General features: G+C 44.3%; 1 protein-coding gene across 8 annotated transcripts in view; it reads right to left on the bottom strand.

The window, feature by feature from the left end:
• Nucleotides 1-22,116, bottom strand: part of NIN (ninein) — a 64,651-nt gene that overhangs the window by 6,018 nt on the left and 36,517 nt on the right. For 4 of the 8 annotated variants that reach the window (XM_038138575.1, XM_038138576.1, XM_038138577.1 and 1 more), the window contains 14 exons: nt 21,856-21,977; nt 21,076-21,602; nt 18,430-20,430; nt 17,129-17,254; nt 16,228-16,297; nt 15,307-15,522; nt 14,882-14,995; nt 13,571-13,693; nt 12,936-13,049; nt 11,812-11,958; nt 10,876-11,037; nt 10,027-10,176; nt 9,374-9,472; nt 5,030-5,200 (listed from right to left, as the gene is read on the bottom strand). In XM_038138575.1, the coding sequence (XP_037994503.1) occupies nt 5,030-5,200; nt 9,374-9,472; nt 10,027-10,176; nt 10,876-11,037; nt 11,812-11,958; nt 12,936-13,049; nt 13,571-13,693; nt 14,882-14,995; nt 15,307-15,522; nt 16,228-16,297; nt 17,129-17,254; nt 18,430-20,430; nt 21,076-21,602; nt 21,856-21,977 (4,142 nt within the window). Of the gene's footprint in view, nt 1-461; nt 663-5,029; nt 5,201-8,199; nt 8,261-9,373; nt 9,473-10,026; nt 10,177-10,875; nt 11,068-11,811; nt 11,959-12,935; nt 13,050-13,570; nt 13,694-14,881; nt 14,996-15,306; nt 15,523-16,227; nt 16,298-17,128; nt 17,255-18,429; nt 20,431-21,075; nt 21,603-21,855; nt 21,978-22,116 lie in introns of those variants that run through there. The other 4 variants (XM_038138579.1, XM_038138580.1, XM_038138582.1 and 1 more) reach the window with 4 other exon arrangements.

Genomic DNA, 22,116 nt, shown 5'->3' with positions numbered 1-22,116 from the left:
AAAGGGGGGAAAAAAGGGGGGAAAAAAGGGGGGGAAAAAAAGGGGGGGGAAAAAAAAGGGGGGGGAAAAAAAAGGGGGGAAAAAAAAGGGGGGAAAAAAAAGGGGGGAAAAAAAAGGGGGGAAAAAAAGGGGGGGGGAAAAAAGGGGGGGGGAAAAAAGGGGGGGGGAAAAGGGGGGGGGAAAAAGGGGGGGGAAAAAAGGGGGGGGAAAAAAGGGGGGGGAAAAAAGGGGGGGGAAAAAAAAGGGGGGAAAAAAAAGGGGGGAAAAAAAGGGGAAAAAAAAAGGGGGGAAAAAAAAGGGGGGAAAAAAAAGGGGGGAAAAAAAAGGGGGGAAAAAAAAGGGGGGAAAAAAAAGGGGGGAAAAAAAGGGGGGAAAAAAAGGGGGGGAAAAAAAGGGGGGAAAAAAAGGGGGGAAAAAAAGGGGGGAAAAAAAAGGGGGGAAAAAAAAGGGGGAAAAAAAAAAAGGAAAGAAAAGGAAAAAAAGGGGGGAAAACAAGGGAAAAAAAGGGATTTGATCCTCAAGTTTCTCAGCTTATGCCAGTTCTGTGTTTTTGTGAGTTTGCCATGGAAAGGGAATGGGATGAAAAGCAGCCAGAGGTGTCAGAGGTGCCCGATCCTGCGGCAGGAATCCGCATGCACTGCTCGCTGCTCCGGTAGCAAGGCCTGGAGAAAGAAGGCAAGTGGGAATACTTGACCCTGGTAGCCAGGTTCTGCTTCAAAACACCAACACTTCACGGCAAAAAAAAACCAGCAACGCAAGCAAAGCAAGCAACAGGACAAAAGAAACAAATACACGCACACAAGGAGAAAAAACACCAGAGTATTTTATATTTCCCATGCATAAATGTTCAGATTGGCACCACACAGCTGGGAGATCGAGGAGGGATTTTCTACATCTAAGGACTCTCATTTCGTGGTTTTTAAAAGATCAGAGGCAGTGATTAAGTTAGCAAAGTTTTTTCAAAGGAAATCATCCTCTGTCCCCTCGCTAAAAATCTCATTTATGATAAAAATCTGATATAATATATAAAAAAACCTCACAGATTGCCAAGCATCTGGGAAAAGTGTATCCAAACATTATATATAAATATTTAAAAAATATATATATAAAAACCTCACAGATTGCCAAGCATCTGGGAAAAGTGTATCCAAACATTATATATAAATATTAAAAAAAAAAAAATATATATATATATATATAAAATCTCACAGATTGCCAAGCATTTGGGAAAAGTGTATCCAAACATTATATATAAATATTTTAAATATATATATATATATATATATATAAAAATCTCATAGATTGCCAAGCATTTGGGAAAAATGTATCCAAACATTTCATAAGTATAATATATAAATAAAAAAAAAAAATCTCATAGATTGCCAAGCATTTGGGAAAAGTGTATCCAAACATTATATAAAAATATTTTAAAAAAAATATATATATATATAAATCTCATAGATTGCCAAGCATTTGGGAAAAATACAGCCAAATATTATATATAAATATAATATATAGATATTTTAAAATATACATATAAAATCTCAGACTGCTGAGCGTTTGGGAAAAATATGGCAAAACATTATATATAAATATAATATAGAGTTATTTAAAATATATCTATAAAATCTCACAGATTGCCAAGCATTTGGGAATAATACAGCCAAATATGATATATAAATATAATAGATATATATTCAAATATATATTAAAAAAAATCTAAGATTTCCAAGCACTTGGGAAAATATTATATATAAATGTAATATACATATATTTTAAAATATATCTATAAAATATCATAGATTTCCAAGCATTTGGGAAAAATATAGCTGAATGTTATATATAAATAGAATATATAGATATCTAAAAATATATCTATAAAATCTCATAGACTGCCGAGCATATGGGAGAAATGTGGCAAACCATTATATATAAATATAATAGATATATATTTAAATATATATTAAAAAATCTCAGAGATTTCCAAGCATTTGGGAAAAACATAGCAAAATATTATATTTAAATGTTATATATTGATATTTTAAAATATATCTATAAAATCTCCTAGATTGCCAAGCATTTGGGAAAAATGTGGCAAAACATTACATATAAATATAATATGTAAATATTAAAAAGAAATATATTAACATCCCACAGATTGCCAAGCATTTGGGAATAATACAGCCAAATATATATAAATATAATAGATATATATTCAAATATATATAAAAAAATCTCACAGATGCCAAGCATTTGGGAAAAATGCAGCCAAACTGGCCCTCCTTTGAAAACTTTGTATTTCTGTCTCAAACCTTGCTGTTTTTCCCTCAGAACTATATGAAATTTGAAATAAATTGCTGTACCAAGGGGGAACTGAGCAACTCAAATATTAATCAGCGCTAGGAAACTTTGGGAAATATTGGGTAATTAACAGGCTCCCCAGTTTAGTAACTGAGAAAGGGATATGAGTAATCACAGCACTGGGCACAGCAGAAGCAGTCACTGGAAATTCAGAAGAGTCCAGGCAGGTTCAAACAGCACAAACAGCTCCGGAGTTATAATTCAATTTAATTTAGTGACATTTAAACGTGTAACAGCAGCCTTTGGGTGAAAATAACTCAGGACTGACTGTAAAAGGAATGAAAAACCACAGACAGCCAGGATCAAAAAGCAATGAAAACTGCAAAGCAGGATAAACACAAAATAATTCCTTTAAAAAATAAAAAAAAGGGGATAACTTTGGATACCTCATTAGACAGGAGCTAAAAAGCTGCAAAAAGCAAAGCAGCAGAAGGAAATGGTTCATTTTACACAGGGAGGTAACCTGACCTTGTAGGCACTGGTGAGAGGAAGATGCAGAGGGATCAGGATGGAAGCTTTCAGGGTGCCAAAGGGGACATTAAAAGGGACATGAGCTCAACTAAAGGTTAAACCCTAAAAATCAGGATGGCAAAGAAAAACCCACAGAGGTTCAAGCAGGAGGTGCTCGCAAAGTGGAGACAAACAAAGAAATCTGGCTTTGTTCATAAGTGCAGGTTTTTAAGGATGATTTAGAAAGTTGTATAGTGAAAAAGGGGTGTTATAAAGCAGAATATCCGCTCACTTTAAGGGGGAAAAAAAGGGCAAAAAAATTAAAATAGCGCATTGACAGCAAATGTTTTTCAAGCCTCTCTAAGTATTTAAAAATTCCCAAAGCTTTTCCAGGAAATGCAGGAGCAATTCATCCCTAGAACAGCAAGCTCCAGGATGTGACTGTTTGCAGATTGTTCCAAAAGCTAAATTCCAAGCTCCTCACTCCTCAGGCAAGCCCTGCGCATTCATTCTGCCACTGCTGCAATGTGGCTTTGACTGATTCTAAATTAAACTGCACATTCTGCTCCCCATGGTACAGGACCAGGTACATCAGCCTGTGCTGATGCACTTCTGAAAAGGAACCTTACAATCAATTTATTTCTGCTTAACCTGAAATTATTTGCTTTTATTTTTTTAATGAAGCATTTTGATTTTATACCTTTCATAATAAAAAATATACTCCAAGTTTTGGATACTTTAAAAACTGGTTACTGCCTATACTCTCTCCATAATACTTTTTTTTTTCTGGAAAACTTATTCCCACATTCAGAGATTTTTGAGCTTCAAAGTCTTAGTATTATTATTATTATTATTTTTTTATATATTTTTTTTAGGTATTGTTTTAAAGTATAACTGCAATCTAAATTTAAAATATAAGAAGGCTGGTTTTTTTTCCTGCTACCAGATGAATAAACAGCTAATAGTATTTTATCTAATTTATGTAAGAGTAAATCTAAGTAACTATCTGATCTAAAACAGATAAAATACTAAATATAAATTTAGGTTCCTTAGAGCTTTATCTTAAGCTGTAATATTATTTTAAGACGTTATTTGGCCTGAGCCAAAGCTTTAGACATTTAGAGATCCAATTACTTTTTGAAGAAAAGGATCATTTGGCAATTTTTATATGGCAAATATAAAATTTCTAATGCCTAGAATTCAGTTTTACAAGGTCAAAAATTAACACTACAAGTGAGCGGACGAATTCATCTTCCTTGGAAGTGGCTTTCCCTCAGAAATGCTGAAGCTTCTGTACAACAGTAACAGTGTCTCATGGCCAAACCAGGAAGAAAAAGGATTAGGAAAAACCTTAGAAAAAAGGATTAATTTGTGTTCTGCTCTGCTACAACTGACACAAGCCCATGTGACAGCAACAGCCCAAATCAGGGTTTTTGTGATGGACGCCTGTGTGTCACTTTATCAAAATCCTGTCATTGGGATTTTCCTCCTGAGAAGCTGAGAGGCCTCAGGAAAAAAAATGGGAACGATATTATCTGATGGCTGCAAAATGCAGCCCAGGGATGGTTTACCAACAGGTGCATCTTTGATTAGCCTCGTGGGAATTGTTTTTGTTCAGTGACCAAAGTCCAGCTCTGTCAGACTCTCTGGTCTGTTTTTAGCTTTTGTTATCATTCCGTTCTATTCCTTTCTAGATTTTGATATCTCCTTGCTCTTTCTTTAGTATTGTTTTAGTATAGCATTTTAATTAAAATATATATAATGAAATAATGAATCAACCTTCTGGAAGATGGAGTCACAACTCTCATCTCTTCCCTCGTCCCAGAGACCCTCAAACACAACCAGGCCTGTGCAATAGCTGGAGTGGTGTCATTTAAAAAGAATAGCTCTAGACATGGTCATTAGGTGAAGAAACAACAAAAAAAGCCTCTAGAAACACTTACTGCACGTGGAGCAGAGGGAGAAAAGCCAGTTAAATGTGGATGGGAGTGGTTTGATCTCAAAAGAATTAAGAGGACTTCAGAACAAAGCTCTGGCTGGCCACACTAACCAGCATTCTTACACAGATCCTTGCTGCCATGACATTTCAGTTGTGAACTGGCATAAACAGAGAACGGATCTCACCAGAATAAGAAAAAACCAAAAAAAAAACCCCAAACCCAAGACAACTAAACCAAATCCTTTCCAACTTTTCACTGTCAGGGTGAGAGGAGCTTACCTGCTGCATGTTTGTCCCCGAGGGTCTGCTCTCGAGCTCTTCCTGGAGGTGCTGGCTCCTCCTCTCCGTGTGCAGCAGCTGCTGCTGGAGCTGCAGGAACTGCTCCCTGGGCATCGTGGCACAGCCTTGCTGCTGGGAGCTCTGGCTACGCATCCCCCCGGGCTGCAGCATCTGCAAAACCCCAAATCCCAACTTCAGCACCTGCTCCAGGAGCATCTGCAAAACCCCAAATGCCACCATCAGCACCAGGAGCATCTGCAAAACCCCAAATCCCAACTTCAGCATCTGCCTCCTCTGCCAGGGCTGCCCCAGGAGCACCTACAAAACCTCAAATGCCACCAACAGCACCAGGAGCATCTGCAAAACCCCAAATCCCAACATCAACACCAGCTCCCTCTGCCAGGGCTGCCCCAGGAGCACCTACAAAACCCCAAATCCCAGCATCAGTCCTATTCCCTCTGCCAGGGCTGCTCCTCAGGCACCTACAAAACCTCAAATGCCACCAACAGCACCTGCTACCTGAGCACCTGCAACATCCCAGATCCCACCATCAGTCCTGCTCCCTCTGCCAGGGCTGCTCCAGGGGCATCTGCAAAACCCCAAATCCCAACATCAGCACCTGCTACCTGAGCACCTGCAACATCCCAGATCCCACCATCAGTCCTGCTCCCTCTGCCAGGGCTGCTCCAGGAGCACCTACAAAACCCCAAATGCCAGCAACAGCACCTGCCCCAGGAGCATCTGCCAAACCCCAAATGCCAACATCAGCACCTGCTACCTGAGCATCTGCAACATCCCAGATCCCACCATCAGTCCTGCTCCCTCTGCCAGGGCTGCCCCAGGAGCATCTGCAAAACCCCAAATCTCCCCATCAATCCTACTTCCTTTGCCAGGGCTGCTCCTCAAGCATCTGCAAAACCCCAAATGCCCCCATCAGCACCTGCCCCCTCTGCCAGGGCTGCTCCAGGAGCACCTACAAAACCTCAAATGCCACCAACAGCACCAGGAGCATCTGCAAAACCCCAAATGCCACCATCAGCACCAGGGCATCTGCAAAACCCCAAATGCCACCATCAGCACCAGGAGCATCTGCAAAACCCCAAATGCCACCATCAGCACGACTCCCTCTGCCAGGGCTGCTCCAGGGGCATCTGCAAAACCTCAAATGCCACCAACAGCACCTGCTCCAGGAGCATCTGCAAAACCCCAAGTCCCAACATCAGCACCAGGAGCATCTGCAAAACCCCAAATGCCAACATCAGCACCTGCTCCCTCTGCCAGGGCTGCTCCAGGGGCATCTGCAAAACCCCAAATCCCAGCATCAGCACCTGCTCCCTGAGCACCTGCAAAACCCCAAATCCCAGCATCAGTCCTATTCCCTCTGCCAGGGCTGCTCCCTGACCATCTGCAAAACCCCAAATGCCAACATCAGCACCTGCTCCCTCTGCCAGGGCTGCTCCAGGGGCATCTGCAAAACCCCAGATCCCAGCATCAGTCCTATTCCCTCTGCCAGGGCTGCTCCTCAGGCACCTACAAAACCCCAAATGCCACCATCAGCACCTGCCCCAGGAGCATCTGCCAAACCCCAAATGCCCCCATCAGCACCTGCCCCCTCTGCCAGGGCTGCCCCAGGAGCAGCCTGCTCTCAGATTTCTCGTGTACAAGACAAACAAGCCTGGGGTTGGTGATGGAAGGTGACAAGAGATGGAATTTCACCCAAAGGAAGCTGGGCTTTGAGTCATCATCTCAGGCCTGAATTACAAAATCACTGAATTTTTGATGAATTCCTATCAAAGTTTACTTGGTGAGCTTTAAGTAGCAGTAATTTCCCATTTCAAGGGGAAGGCTGAAGTTGTGCTGATTGATTATTTCTAGTCTTTAGGATGGAGAGGGAACATTTATCTCTGCTATTACCTTCAAAATTCAGTATATAACACCCTATAGATATTTCCTAATGTTCACTCCCAACTGTGGAGCTATTAAGAGCTAAGACAGTCACATGAAATAATTCAGAATTTTTCCAGACTAAAGCAAAACCCAGGTAAGTAACTCACAGTTGGAAGAGTTAATTATACTGAAAAGGACCAGAACTGGACAGTAAAAATCCCTGATGGCTCAGACAAACTCATTTGCAGCTGGAATTTGTGCAGCATTAATAATTTTTTCCCATAAAGGTCCTGTTGCCTTAAAACCCCTACTCTGCTCCCTTAGGAAAAGGTGTATAAGATTATCCTGGTGATTTTGGTTTTTCTTTCACAACTGATTTTCATTTTCCTTTCATAACTGATTTTAATTCCCTTTCCCATAGACAAAATTATCAATTTGGATAATATTTCAGTTACTGACTTCATCTCTAACTGTAAACATTTTTCACAGTGGTGCAGCTCTTCTGGCCCTGTTACCATCCCTACCTTTGCTGGCCCATGTAAACAGAAAACAGGTTTATAAATACTTCAAAATAAAACTATTTGTACTTTTTAAAGCTATTTAGGGCTTCTCTTTGTAAAGGAGCTGCTCTTTTCCTGACAATATAAACAGTGAAAATAATGAGCTTTTGGTGGGATTCCTTTCAGGCCTCCTGTCATGTCGTGAAGCACACGAGTAACTAATGAGGAAACAGTCAATTAGTGTTAACAGCATCTTAAAAATAATTACTAATGAAACAACAATGAAAACAACAGAGCCCTGCTGTATTCATCTGTGGAAAACAAAAATGGAACAATCACGAGCTTGCTAAACTATCAGGATGATGCCAAGTGGGATCAGAAATTAATTAATTTGAGGAACCACTGGACAGTCTGGTGGAAAAGCATGCAGGCAGAGGTAAATATGCAAACACCTTCAAGCCTCACAGGCAATGGGGTAGCAGGAAGCCACTTTTCATTCTCCCACTCCCAATTTTCATTCTTTTGGAAGCAATGGGGTGATTTCTTTCCATTTTCATGGCAAGCCCTCAGGAACACGCAGCTCCTCGGGGCACAGAACCACCCCCCAGGACACAAACCACAAAGAACCTGTGCAGCTGTCCAGAACTGACACTGAAATGAATAGTGGCTTCTTTCCTTAAGAGATGCATGGAATAAAAAGAAAAATAAATCCATTAAAAAAAAATAAAAATGAAGGCGTGTTTTCTCCATGCTATGGGGGTACATGAAAAATGATTGCTCTACCTTCACACACTATCTCAGAGAGAGCACTGCCCCCTTCTCTGCTAGGTCCAGCCACTGGGTTCTAGCCAGGTTAGCCATGGACAAAAGGAGAAGAGGCACAAAAGAGAGAGTTAGAAGTCACAAATCACCGAGTGAATGTTGTACACACCTGCTGGGAAAAGGTTACCAGGAGGAACAAAACCCTGCGTGGCTGAAACACGCATTTCAGGAGAAAAGGCAGTCCCAGGCTGGGTGTTGATGGGTTCGAGTGTTTGGCATTTTCCCAAAGCTTAATTAAGACTATATAAATAAATTCACGGGGAATAGAAACAGTCTTTTCATTAATTTGTCAAAATCTCCTCTTTCCTGATTAGGTTTTCACCGTTTTATTACTAATTGCACAGGATTTTCAGCCTAATGGCTCCCATTTGATGAAAACCATCAAGTCATCTATAAAGTGTTACAGAAGCCTCATGTGAGAGATGCTTTGACTTACGGAACAACTCAAAATTGTAGGGCTTTTTTTTAAAATATTATATTTTAAACTCAAATCCAGGACATCAAATTTAGGCAAGACTACTGAGAGACAGCTTGGAGGTCTGGGCTGACCTCATGGGATGCACTAAACACAACTGAGTTGCCCATTCCTATAACCAAGGACTCCTAAATTTTGATGATCCATCTCCAGCAGAACTTTTACAGCAGCTTTTGGAAGAATCTCCACTAAAGTCTTCACTTGTGCCTTTAAATTAACAGTAAGCTGTGTAAATTGCTATTTTGTCACTATTTAGATAATATTAAGCTCAAATTCAGCAAATTACTCACAGAGGAAATAACAACAGGTTTCTACATTAAGAGCAGCATCACACAAATGTTAGATAGGAAATTTGAGGGGACATGTTTTAGGAAGGAAGAGGCAAGGGTCAGCCTTGCCTCAAGCACAGAAACAAATTTCTTTGCTATTTGATTTTCTATCTGAAGCCATATGTGAATTATGACCAAACAAAACATGCTTCAGAGAGCAGGATGTTTGCCACACAACCTGGTCATGAAAGAGGAGGTAAAACATCAGGACAGGGTAATTCTAGTTTCAATTAGTTTTCTTTGTTGCTACACACCCGTAAGTTGTTTTAAAAGAAAATAAATTCAATAAATTAGTGATCAAGGCCCACAGTCAGCACTGATTGCAAAGTACCTCCATTAACTGATCATCCAGCTTGACTTGCTTTTTTCTCAGCCCTTCATTTTCTGAGCTGGTTTCCAGTTCACGTTCGAGAGAATTCATCTGACTGATCTATCAGAGACAAAAGGTTTCCTTAGAAAAGCAGCAATTTCTCATTTTATCTGGTTTTTCCCCCCACCATGAACCATTGAACACCAAGACAAGTCAAGTGTAAAAACCAGAAGTATTTGGACAAGTGCTCTGCTCCAAGAGCTGTCTCACAGCAGATGCACAAAGCCCTGCCAGCTCCTCCTCACAGATTTGTGAGAGGCAAAGAGCACAAAATTCAGAGCAGGAGAAGAAAGTTATCTTAGCTGAGAGGCTGGTGTAATTCTGTACCTTTCAAACCCAAGTTGCACTGAGAATTGGATTTTCTGCCAATGACTGGTTTAATTTTTACTGCTGACAGGTGCAAATTAATGCATTGTCCAACAGATTTGGGGGTTTTGTTGGCAAAAGGTTTCTTTTGGGGAAGAATGGAGACTCAGGGGAGGGACTGACCATTGCCTGTCCACGTTCAACACTTAAAACACAGCTTCTGTTCCAAGGGATATTTCAAAATCCCTTGAGCTCCTGAGAGATGGAAACTGCTGCACTGATCTGTGTGTTTACCACCCAAAACTCACCTTCCTGTTTGCAGATGACAGCTCCTTCTGAAGCTGTTCACACTCTCTCTTCAAGCTCAGCTTCTCCTGCTCGATGGCTTTGACAATGCCTGCCTGGCTCTGATGCTTTTGGTGCTTTAGGGAGAGGATTGTGGATTCCAGCTGTCGGATCTGAGGAGATCACAGATGAGCAAATGGGAAAAGATGTCCCAGACAATTCCACTTCATCTAAAATTACCAGCTGATTTTGGAATCGCAGAATCCCAGGGTGGTTTGGGTTGGAAAGGACCTTAAATCCCAACCCATCCCATCCCTGCCACGGGCAGGGACACCTCCCACTATCCCAGACTGCTCCAAGCCCTGTCCAAGCTGGCCGTGGACATTTCCAGGGATCAAAGGGCAGCCACAACTTCTCTGGGCAACTCTGGGATATTTTTGACATCCCTTTGTCCTCCCCCCATAATTCACTGAATACTCCAAGCCAAGAAATTGCACAAGAGGAACGTTAGGAATATTAAGAATCTTTTTGTTAACTCGAAGCTGGACTGAAATCTTGGTCAAGAATTACCAGGATTGTCTTTTAAAGAAAAGGAATATCCTGAGAGTGTTGTGGAGTCTCATTCTCTGGAGAAATTGTACAGGGAGAACGTTAGGAATATTAAGAGTCTTTCTGTTAACTTGGAGTTGGACTGAAGTCTTGGACAAGAATTACCAGGATTGTCTTTTAAAGAAAAGGAATATCCTGAGAGTGTTGTGGAGTCTCATTCTCTGCAGACATTCAAAACCTGCTTGGATTGGGATCCATGCAAAGGGCTCTGAGTGACCTCCAGAGCTCCCAACCCAGCCCTCCTGTGCTCTTGCCCAGGTTACCTTTTCCCTGGAGTGAGCCAGGTCTGTTTTTGTGCTCTGCACTTCCCTCTGCAGCCTCTCGTTGTCCTGCCTGAGCAGCCTCTGCTCCTGCTGATCCCAATGGATGGGCCCCTGCTGGTCCTGCAGCCCTGGGGGAGGCACAGCCACTTCCAGAACCAGGTTCTTAAGACAGACAGAATTGCAGGGTTAGGCCTTCAACAAAGAAGCAGATATTTGCTCTGTTCAGGTGGGTTTTAGGTGGATTTTCAGTAAGTGCAGGCTCCGAAGTTGCAGCATTCCCATCTCCCTCCCAGCCCACTCATTGTTTTCCCTCAAGAAATCCAATGTGCAAATCCCAAGTGCCCCCCTCTGCTAAAATCACGGATAATAGCTGTGTGCACAAGGAGTGCACAGAGTTCAGCAACACAAAAAAAAGCAATTTAGGCTCTCTTTAGAGCCAAACAGAACTCAGTATTCTATATTATGCACTAATAGCTGTAATTTAGCTCCTGTTGTACAAGTCTGAAACAGCCTCTTTTCCATGTGGACATTAAATATTCCTTAATTACATGGCAAACAAGCCAAATTAGTAACTGAATTCATAACAGCAATCCCAGGACTGCTGTCTACAGCCTCCTTCAGTTACAAATCCTCATTAGCTGAGAGGCTGGTGTAATTCTGTACCTTTCAAACCCAAGTTGCACTGAAAATTAGCTCCTCTGCCAATGGCCGGTTTCATTTTCATAGTTGATAGGTGTAAATTAATGCATTGTCCACAGATTTGGGGGTTTTGTTGGCAAAAGGTTTCTTTTGGGGAAGAATGGAGACTCAGAGGGACTGATCATTGCCTGTCCACACTCAACACTTAAAATACTTTTAAAAACCAGCTTAAAACCTGTGCATTATACCCAATATACAATAATTCCAGCTACCTCCTGAGATGCCCGAGGCCTTTACCTTTTCACTGCTGCTCTGCAGCTGTTTGTGCAGTGCCATCACTTCTTGTTGCAGACTTTCCTTCTCCTGCTGGGCCAGCTGCAGGTCGGATTTCAGCCGGGACATTTGGAGGTTGGTGCTCTGCAGAGTTTCACCGAGGCTCTGAACCTGGGAAGAGCAGGGGCACAGCTTGGATTCTGCTGGATCAAAATTCCCTGTGTGCATCAGGTAGCCCAGGCATTTAGGATCACTGAGGGAAGGAGTGAAGTTAAAATGTTCTTTTCCCCCTTTGAAAACGTTGAATTGAGTTTATTGCTCTCTACAGGTCCCTGACAGGAAGGTGGAGCTGAAAGGGGTCAGGCTTTGCTCCCAGGGAACAAGGGACAGGATGAGGAAACAGCCTCAAGGTGTGTCAGAGGAGGTTTAGATTGGATATTAGGGAAAATTTCCTCATGGAAAGGGTTTTTGAGCATTGCCACAGCTGCCCAGGGCAGTGGTGCAGTCCCCATCCCTGAAGGATTTAAAAGCTGGGTGGATGTGACACTGGGGGACATGGGGCAGTGGTGGCCTGGGCAGTGCTGAGGGAATGACTGGACTATTTTATAGGGATTTTTCTATGCTTAAAACTCTACAATTCCGAATGATTTTCCAACTTTCTGTTCCAAGCTCGCAGCCACCCGCTTTGAATAGAGCCACAATGCTGCATTCACCAGAAACATCTTCCAGCCCTGAGCATTTCCTGAGATATCCTGGAAAGAAGCTTTCCCTTGAATTGTTTCTTCTTCCTGGCAGGAATTCTTCCTGCTCCAGGAATGCTCAGCCAAGCAGGGAACCACTTGATCCCATCCCTGCCTGGGGAAGGGTGAGCCTGCACCAGGACAGAGGAGAAACAGCAGAGTCTCTGCAGCATGGCAGGAATCACCAGGCAGAGGGAATGGGCAAAAGGAACTCGGCTGGAGAGAGAAAAATCCCTCCTTGTGCTTAACAAGTTTCCTTTTGTCCTTTAAGGGCATCACTTTGAAAGCCCCTCAAGCAGCCATTCTCAGCTGCACGGCATCAGGAGGGGCCTTTTCATGAGAAAAAGCACTACAGGAGGTGATCAAAATGCTTTCATCAGGGTTAGAACACAAATCAGAGTTTCATACCTTGTCCTGGGAGAGGCTGAGCTGTGCTTTCAGTGCCTGACTCTGCTGCTCCCAGGATTTCTGCTCCTGCTTCAGGCTGCCAATTGCACTCTCCAGGCAGCTGACCTGAGCTACCTGCAAGGAGATGACACCAGGAATCCTCACTCAGGAATTTGGTTTTGGCTCCATTTCACTTCAAGGGTTACCCTAGAGGGAGTTAAAGCTAAGGAAGGAAGGAAAATGCAGGAAAGCAAAAAGGCCCTCAGCTCCCTGAATTTCCACACAATGGGGTTATTATTTACAGTGTGCTCTGCTCCAGTTCAGAGTTACAGTAGGTTAGAGATGCAAGAAAAGCCCAAGAACACTGTCTTCCTTGTCCTGCTGCAGTATTTATATCCAGGCCTCTCTTCCTTGCAATGTTTGGAATTTTCTACATAATCAAATTACAGCAAAGCTCTGCTCCAGAATTCAAGCTCTCCTCTCTAAGACCAGCTAGGAAAAAAAATCCAGGCAGTGGCAAAGAAGCCTTTATCTGCCTTGAGGGTGAGGAGAAAACATCCAGAGAAGTTTTACAGGTTATGGTGATACAGATGGAGGAATTTTAACAGCCTTTTACAGCACACAGTGATGGGGATTTATTTGCAGCCCTTCCTTACCTTATCAATGCATCTGTTCAGTTCCTCACTCAGGGCTTCTTTCTCTTTCTGCAGCTTCTCGTTTTTAGTGATTAAACTTGCAACTTCGTTTTGAAGGTCAGCAAGATCAGGACACCTGGGCAGCTGTGGGAAACAAACCCCTCAGAGTTCAGAGTTGCATTTGTGTGCTGTCACAGAGCTGGGCATGAAAACCAGGGGATGCCCCAATGGTTTGGGCTGGAAGGGACCTCTAAAGGTCATCAAATTCTAATCCCTCTCTGGAATAAGCAGGGACGCCTTCCACTATCCCAGCCTGCTCCAAGGTGTCCTCGGACACCTGCAGGGATGCAGGAGCCTGTGCCAGGCCCTCTCCACCCTCACAGGGAAGGATTTTCCCATAATATCCCATGGAAATCACCCACAGAGGGAAAAGCACTGCGCTGCTGACTCCCAATCCTTCTCCCAGCTGCCCCAGAGCTTTATCACTGCCTTTCCTCATTCCATCTCCTGTAATTACACTCCAGCCACAATCCACTCCTTTCTGAATAGGCCTCAGCTGCTTTTGCTTTTTAAGACCATTATCTGCCCTGAGCACTGAGTGTTTTACACCGTGCAGAAAATGACTTTGTGGAGCCCTAATCAGGGAGCTGACTCCTTTGCAGCCTTCATTATCTGTGTTTATTAGCATACATTTACAGCCAGTTGAACTGTGCTTGTACAGCAGATAACTGAGCTCTCCAGGAAATTATCCTCAGACCTTGTGAGACTCCCAGATCTCCAGATGGGTTTAGCAACAGGAATTCTCCCCGACAGGTCATGCTGGAAGAGCTTACTCCTTAAATGGAGCTAAAATGGGTTATATCTCCAGTTAAACAGGGAAATGTGGATCCCATTTGCCCTGTCTACCCCTTAATTAGAGCTTTAAATCTTTATCTTGACCAAAACTTTTCTTTGTAGATCCACTGCTCCCAAAAATCTTTTGGCAAAGTCTAAGTGAACCCGACCTTGTTTGAAGGATTGTGTGTTGCACCTGGAAACTGCTTGAAGAGGAGATCCATTCCCTTACTTTTATGACCTGTCTTTAAAGAAATCAACTCTTTCCACCTCTTAATTTTCATCCATTGAGAGATGGTGCAAATTAATCTGATGGCACTCCAATAGAACCCCAGAAGGGTTTGGGTTGGAAAGGACCTTTAAAGGTCATCAAGTTCCAACCTCTCTCTGGAATGAGCAGGGACACCTCCCACTATCCCAGGGTGCTCCAAGGTGCCCTTGGACACTTCCAGGGATCCAGGGACAGCCACAGCTCCCGTGGGCAATAGGATGCCATACCTGTTTTGTCTTCTCCAGCTCCTGCTTGAGGATGTGGTTCTCCTGCTCCAGGAGATGAGCTTGAACCTTCATTTTTGACAAATCCATCTCCAAAGACGACACCATATTTGATGACTGCAAAAAAATGAAAGGCTCAGGTTTCAATTTAGGAGACTCACAGAGCAAAGTTTAAGCAGAGGATGCTGCAGCCCCTGGATAGAGCTGAGGTGGCCCTGGATGAACGACAGCCATGCTGGAAAGGGCAGGGAAATATCTGGCATCACTAAGCTGTGTTTTCAAGACAAACCTGCACATTTTTCCCTCCTGGCTTTTGGCTGCTGCTGTGTTTAAGCCAGCCCTTAAAGCTCAGCTTTGAAATCCCATCCCGGGACAGGGATGCCAATTCCAAAGCCCCTGAGGTCCAGCTGTCCTGCCAAAGCCTGTACCTCGATTTTGGAGTTTTCCAGCTCCTCTTTCAGCAGCAGCCTCTCCTTTTCCCATTCTTCCAGGGTACACTTCCCCTCTTCCCTTTCCTTTTGCTTGAGCACCCTTGCCAGCTGTTGGTTGAGATCCTGCACATCTGCCTGGTTTTTGGAGTTCCTCTGGCTGAGTTCTGTGTTTTCAGAGTCCAGCTGTTGGTTCCTGGTCTTCAGATCAGCCACCTGAGTGGGGACAGCAGTGATTTTACAGCAGGAATGAGATTTTGGGTATTTCCTTTCTATTAAGGTGATTTAAGATCTGAAAAGTCTCAGTCTGACAGTGACTCCAAACAAATAATTTGTCATAATTGGCCTTTAATTAAAGACCAGTCCTATCAGTCACCCCACACTTTGCCATGCTGGTGTGGATTTTGAGGGTTATCCTGACAGAGTACTCTGAGCAAGTGTTTTCCTAAGCAATACCAAGATGGCATGGATGTTATGGGTAATTAATCCTTTCATTTCACCTATCATAACAAGCCACCCTTAACATAAAAGTAGCAGCCACATGGATGCAACTGGCAGCATTCCTAGACCAAGCCAGCTGGGAAAGGAGTGGAGGTTGAATCACAATCTCTGTTTCCCATGGGCTACTGCAGAGAATCAAAAACTCCAAAACAAAAGGTTTAAACTTTGTATTTCTATGAAATAAACTTTCCAAGTTGACTGTGGAAAGTGCTCTCAAGCCTCTAAGCTGGACAGTTACAGCTTTTGTCCTATGAGCAGGTCAAGCAAGCCTCAAATCAATCCCAAAGAGGCAATAAAACAGTTACCAAAGCATTTAAGTTTATGAAATGCTCGTTTTCTGCTGTCTTTGTGACTATCCAAGGAGCAGCTTTGATGCAGTGATGATATCTACAGAGAAGGTTCTGGGCTCAGGCCACACACCTGCTTTTTCAGGTTGTCCACCATCTTCTGCACAGCCACTTTCTCCTTTCTCACAGCCTCAATCTTCTGCCTGTGGAAAAATGAAAGCTCATTAACACTAAGATCAATTATCAATATACACAACTGCAAGACTGCACAGGAGGACATCACCTGAAGCTGTGCCAGGGGAGGTTTAGATTGGGTATTAGGAAAGATTTCTTCACTGCCCAGGGCAGTGGTGGAGTCCCCATCCCTGGAGGGATTCAAAATCCATGTGGATGTGGCACTTGGGGACACGGCTCAGTGGTGGCCTTGGCAGTGCTGGGGGAACGGTTGGACTTGATGATCTTGGAAGTCTTTTCCAACCTTAATGATTCCAAAAATGAGCTGTTGTTTTTTTTTTAAACACCACCAGAAATGGTAATTGTGGGTATTTATTTATTTATTGCTCAGCATCCCTATCCTGCATCAACTTGGCAGGTGCTCAGCCTCTCAAGGTGCCCCAAGTGGGTCTTTCCTGGAGGGGAAGAATAATCCCAGGATCATGGATGGTTCTGCACTTGCCAAAGTCCCAAGCACTGGGATAATCTGTCAGATGAGCCTCTCCCTGCCTTTGCTGAAGCACAGATAATTGCATCAGGCCAGCTCCCGAGTCCTGTGTGTGTTACTGGGTCACCCCAATGCCAACAGCTAAACCCCTGCCTGGCTCTGGGGATGGGCAGGACGAGCTGGGGCAGGGAAAAGGATGAGGAATAACCTGTCAGCCTGCTGGGTTTCCAACAGCACCACGAAATAACCCCATTTTGGATCTGTACAGCACCTAACACACCAAGGAGCTTGGAGGGAAGGGATGAACCCATTGTGGCTGAGCCACACAAGAGCCTGAAGGCATCACAGGGCGCATTCCCCATGGGATTCTCACCTCATTTCTTCCCTGGATCCATTCAGCTCCCTCAGTTTCAGGCTGGAAGCGCTCCCTTCCTCATTCAATAAAGTCACCTCGTTCTTCAGGACGGCGTTTTCCTCGCGGAGCTTCTCGGCCTCACACCTGTGGCAGAGACAGGAGACAAGTGAGGACAGATCCCGTGGGACACCTGGGGAGGGGAAAAGTCCCACCTGTCAGAGCTACCTGAAACGCTTCAAAAACGAAGCTACAATTGCTTTGTTTTATGGATAAATGGTGCATTTATATCCTACATGAATTCAGCAGGAGCGCTCCCCACTTTGTTCAAAAAAAACCCCGAAATTTTACAACAAACTATAAAAAACCCCTGGGCTTTTGGGGCATGCTTTTGAGCAGCTCAAGTGTGTTAAAATCCAAAGTTTCACACTATATTCTACACATCTTTCAGTCCTTAAGCTAGAAATAACAACTGAACACCACAATATGCAGATTGCCAGGAGAGTGAGCTGTTTCCCCCACAGGAATTCGGAATTCTGGGAACAGCACAGTTGGAAAGTGTCTTTTCTGTCCTCAGGAGACTGCACAGAAATAACTTAGCCATGGTGGGACACCTGAAAGAGTAATTTCCTGCAGGAAGCTGGTGCTGAACAATAATTAAACCACTTGTAGCCACTTTATCCATAAAAAAAAAAAAGAAATCCTTGCTGGAATACAGCAGCTAAAAACAAGTAGGTAAAACCTATGATGAGTATAATATAATGAATTTATAACTGTTTTATTACCCCACTCCTGAGGGGTTCCTAACTGAAAAAAAAAAGTCCCTATAATTCTCTAATATTAACTTAAACACTGAGAAAAATAGAAGCACTTTTAGCATTTGAAATTACCATAATGCTACAGCATTCACTGAAACACTGAGGCAAAACAGGAGCGATTTTAGCCTCGTGAGCAACATTCAGCTCTAGAAGGGAACAAACTGAGCGAAGTGAATATTAGTAAAAGCTACAAAGCACTCTGGAGGTGTTACCACGGGTTTTGGACATGGAAATAACAATGGGTTTGTGCTGGAGGACGAGCTACACACGGTGACGGTGACATCCACAGACAGGACAGCTGGCAGGTGCTCCTGCTTAGGTGGTGGGCACAGAGAGGAGTAAGTCACACACAGTTATTGATTCCAGAGGTCTTTATCCACGACTAGAGGAGTTAGGAGTCCACGGCACCGTTTGCTACTCAGAGTTAAATCAGAGTTAATCTAGGGTGGTTAAAGGAGCAGCCAGGGCAGCGCTGGGTTAGTGGCTAACGCCGCGTTACGTTACCTCAGCAGGTCAACCTTCTGCTGCAGCTCAGTGCACGTGCTCTGCAAGCCCTGGGTCACTGCCCTCCTCTCCTCTGGGCGACCCAGAGCTTTCTCCTTCACCTGGAGGTTGGGCTCCCTCATTCCTGCTCTTCCCACTCGTGTCGCGGCGCCGTCGCTTTGGGGGTTCTTGTCCCGCTGGCCCCTGAAAGCAGCGGGATGTTCTTCCAGCTTCCCACCTCTCGTGTCACTGGGCACATCTGGGTTTCCTTGAGCATCTTGTTCTTGGACATCCTCCAATTCTTTAATACCTTCCAATCCTTTATCTTCCACAAGGAATTTGGTGTTTTCATCTTCAAACTTCACGCTTTCCACCTCGCTTTCTTTTTGTTCCCAACAAAGCCTTCTCAGCCTACGCAGGTTGTCTTCCAGCACTCTATTTTTTTCAATTAACTGCATCACTTCAGCCTTCAGATCCTCATTTTCTACCTGAATTTCTTCTTGTAGTGACAGAAGTTCAGCCTGTGCCATGGATCTGTCTTCCAGCTCTTCCATCCTTTTCCAAAGCTGAGCTATTACGCTCTTCAGGTCACCGTTTGCTGCCCCAGGAGTGTGATCCAGCAGGAGAGAGTCTTCACTCAGCTCTTCAGCACTCTCCAGCTCCACCTGCATCTTCAAAGCATCAGAGACAAACCCCTGATTTTTGGGAGCTATTCTGTGATTTAGCAGATGAACCTTCTGCTGTTTGACATCGCTGTGTAGCGCTTTTGGCCTGGGAGCTTTCTCCAGGTCTCTCTTTTTTGGCAGCAGAGGCACCCAAGAAAGGCTCTTGTCACAATCCTGGTTGCCATCAGCATCCAGAGCTGCTTGACTTCCCTGGATCCAGCACCCCTGTGCCTCGGGGTGCCCACCAGCTCTGGCTTTCACACATCCCTCCTCCAAATCCCAATCCATCTCCGACATTTCTTCCAGGTCTGTAGTATCAGCCTCCGGAGGTGGAAGGACACTGACATCTGCTCCCATGGCCACATCTTGACAATCACTGGGCAACCCTTCAAAACTGGGCTCTATTTCCTCTGGTTCTGAGCCAGCCTGGGAGCAGCTGGGGCTGGCAGGTCGCAGCTCCTGCTCTGCTGCTTGCAGCCGGTGCTGCAGCCTCAGGATCTGGGCAGCCATCCTGACGTTCTCCTTCACCGCCTGCTCGTGCACCTTCTGCAGGTTTTGGAGAACATCCCCATCGTCTCCCAGAGGAGCTGCAGCAGGAGAAGCAGCGATCTGGCTCTTGGCTTTTGCATACTCACTCTCCAGGACCCTGTAATGGCTCTGCAGGGCAGAAAAGCTCCGTGTTTCCCACTGCAATTTCTGTATTTTCCCTCGGAGGTCCGAGACTTCCAAACCCATCTGAGCCTTTTCTGTCTCTGCTCTTTCACAAATGTCTCTGTTTAAGCTCTCCAAAGCAAGAAGTTTGGAATTGAGCTCTTCTTTCTCTCGCTTATACTCACTGTCCAGTCTCTCCAGCTTTTCCCTAACCAGTTTCCCGTTTTGCTCCACTGTGGATATATGCTCATCTTTCTCCTTCAGCTCTTTTTCATGGTCATTTTGGAGTTGGTTTATTTTCTCCATCATCTTTTCCTCTTGCTCCCGGGCAGCACTCCTCAGCTCTCGCAGCTCCTTCTCCAGCTGCTCCCTCTCACACACCAGCTTGTTCACTTCTTCCTTGAAGTTTTTCTCCAGGAGATCCTTCTCCTGGCTCAGGGCAGAACAAACAGCCTTCTCACTCGCCAAGCTTTCCTTCAGCTGCTCGTGGGCTTCAGCAACCTCCTGAGCAATTTCATCCCTTTCAAACTCCCACTGGGATTTCTCCTCTCTTTGCTGCTCAGCAAGCTCCTGCAGCTCTCGCTGGTAACGTCCTTCCAGACTCTGCAGGGTTTCTTCATATTTATTCACAAGTGTTTGTGTGTCCACAGAGAACTGAGTTTGTGCATGAGATGCTCTTCTGTTATAGTCACTTGCCATTTTTTTCCTAGACATGGTTAACATAAGATATTACTAAACTACCTCAGAGATTAAACTGGCTTTTTAGGCTGAATACAACAAGATGGAAATTTACTTTCATTTTTTCCTGACTATTGGATGGGTGTTTCTGGGAGCTGTAAGTTAAATTCGAGGCAAGTTGGTAAAACTTCAAAAAGAAAAACTGCCTTGGAGAAGTGCAACAACTCATGAAATGTCCTCAGAAAAGGTTTCATGTGCAATATGTGCCCTTCAGTTCCTGTGCTCGGATTTTGGGGGGGGTTTCAGTTTCTTTTGACACTCCACGTTGGCTAAAAGCACTTCCCTGCCACCCCTTTCCTTCTTCAGCAAAGAACTCTGAAAACCCAGAGTTTATTGAGTTTTAAAGGGATTTGTGGAGCACAGGGATCCTGAACAGAGCTCGACTTAATCATGCCTGGTTATGCTTTAACACAATTGTTGCCCCTGGGTGAGCTAAAAATGAATCTAAAGATCTGCTTGAGAAAGGTTAGAAGAGAAAAGAAGCCCTGGAGAGCAGCCCAGTGCTGTGGAACAGAGCAGGACACTCGGAATTCCCCGCCAGGGAGGCGTTTCTGCACTAGGTTCACCCTGGTCACCACGCTCCAGCACTGTCCCCACCAGAGGTGACACTCACCTTTCCTCCTCCAGCTCCTGCTGGTGCTTCCTCAGCAGCTCCTCCTGGAGCTCCTCCTTCTCCAGGGCGTGCAGCTCTGCCAGCCTCTTCAGCTGCTCGTGGAAGCCCCGTTCCAGCTCCCCCTTCTCCTCCTGCAGGGTCTGCACCAGAACTCTCATCTTTTCTTCCCCCCAGACACTCTTCTGGATCAGCTCCTCCCGCTCTTGCCTGAACTCCTCGTTCACCTGCTCCAGTCTGGCCCTGACATCCTCTTCGTGCTCCTGCCTCAGCAGTTCCTGCAGACTGGCTTTCTCCTCATCGAAACGCGTCTGTAATTTGTTTTTCTCCTCGTTGTGTTCACAGCTGAGCTTCTCCTGCTGCTCTCGGAGCGCCGCTGCCTCTCCCTGCAGCTCTGCTATTTGATTTTGGAGGCCAGTGATCTGCTTTTCCATGCCATTCATCTGCTCAGCATACTTCTGCCTCATATCCTCTTGCTCCTTTTCCCAGTGGGCTTTTGCCTCATCCAGCTGCTTTTCATAATGGCTCACCTACAGGAGGGGGAAAACGGGATGGATTTGTTTATTTTCCACAGAATATTCTACAGGGATGTTTTCATCAATATTTCCATCTAGTTTTGTATATCCACTCCACTGAATATTTAGATTTACACTTCAGCATCTCGTATTAATTTCCCTGGAAAGAAGGTGTAAGTGCTCAGCTTTATTTCTTCCTGGGATCATAGAATCCCAAATTGGTTTGGGTGGGAAGGGACCTTAAAGACCATCTCATTCCAACACTTACTGTGTCTTCAAGCTCCTGTTTGAGGTGATGCAGATCCCTGTGGTGCTGCTCCTTCATCTGCTCAATGGCCATTTCTGCCTCTATGCTCATATTTAATGGGTTGCAGTCTTCTGAACCGAGTCCTTTGGAAAAAGTAATCAAGTAATGATTTATATAACCATAAAAACATGAATTATACAATACATAAATATCATTCTCAAAAGAATTCTTTCCTCAACTCCAATTTGCTGAGCAGCTCTCAAACTCCCATCACAAACACAG

Source organism: Motacilla alba, chromosome 5, assembly GCF_015832195.1.
Source record: "Motacilla alba alba isolate MOTALB_02 chromosome 5, Motacilla_alba_V1.0_pri, whole genome shotgun sequence".
Classification (NCBI taxonomy): Eukaryota; Metazoa; Chordata; class Aves; order Passeriformes; family Motacillidae; genus Motacilla; species Motacilla alba.
Note: the sequence above shows the minus strand (reverse complement) of the source record. Positions and strands in the feature narration are given on the sequence as shown.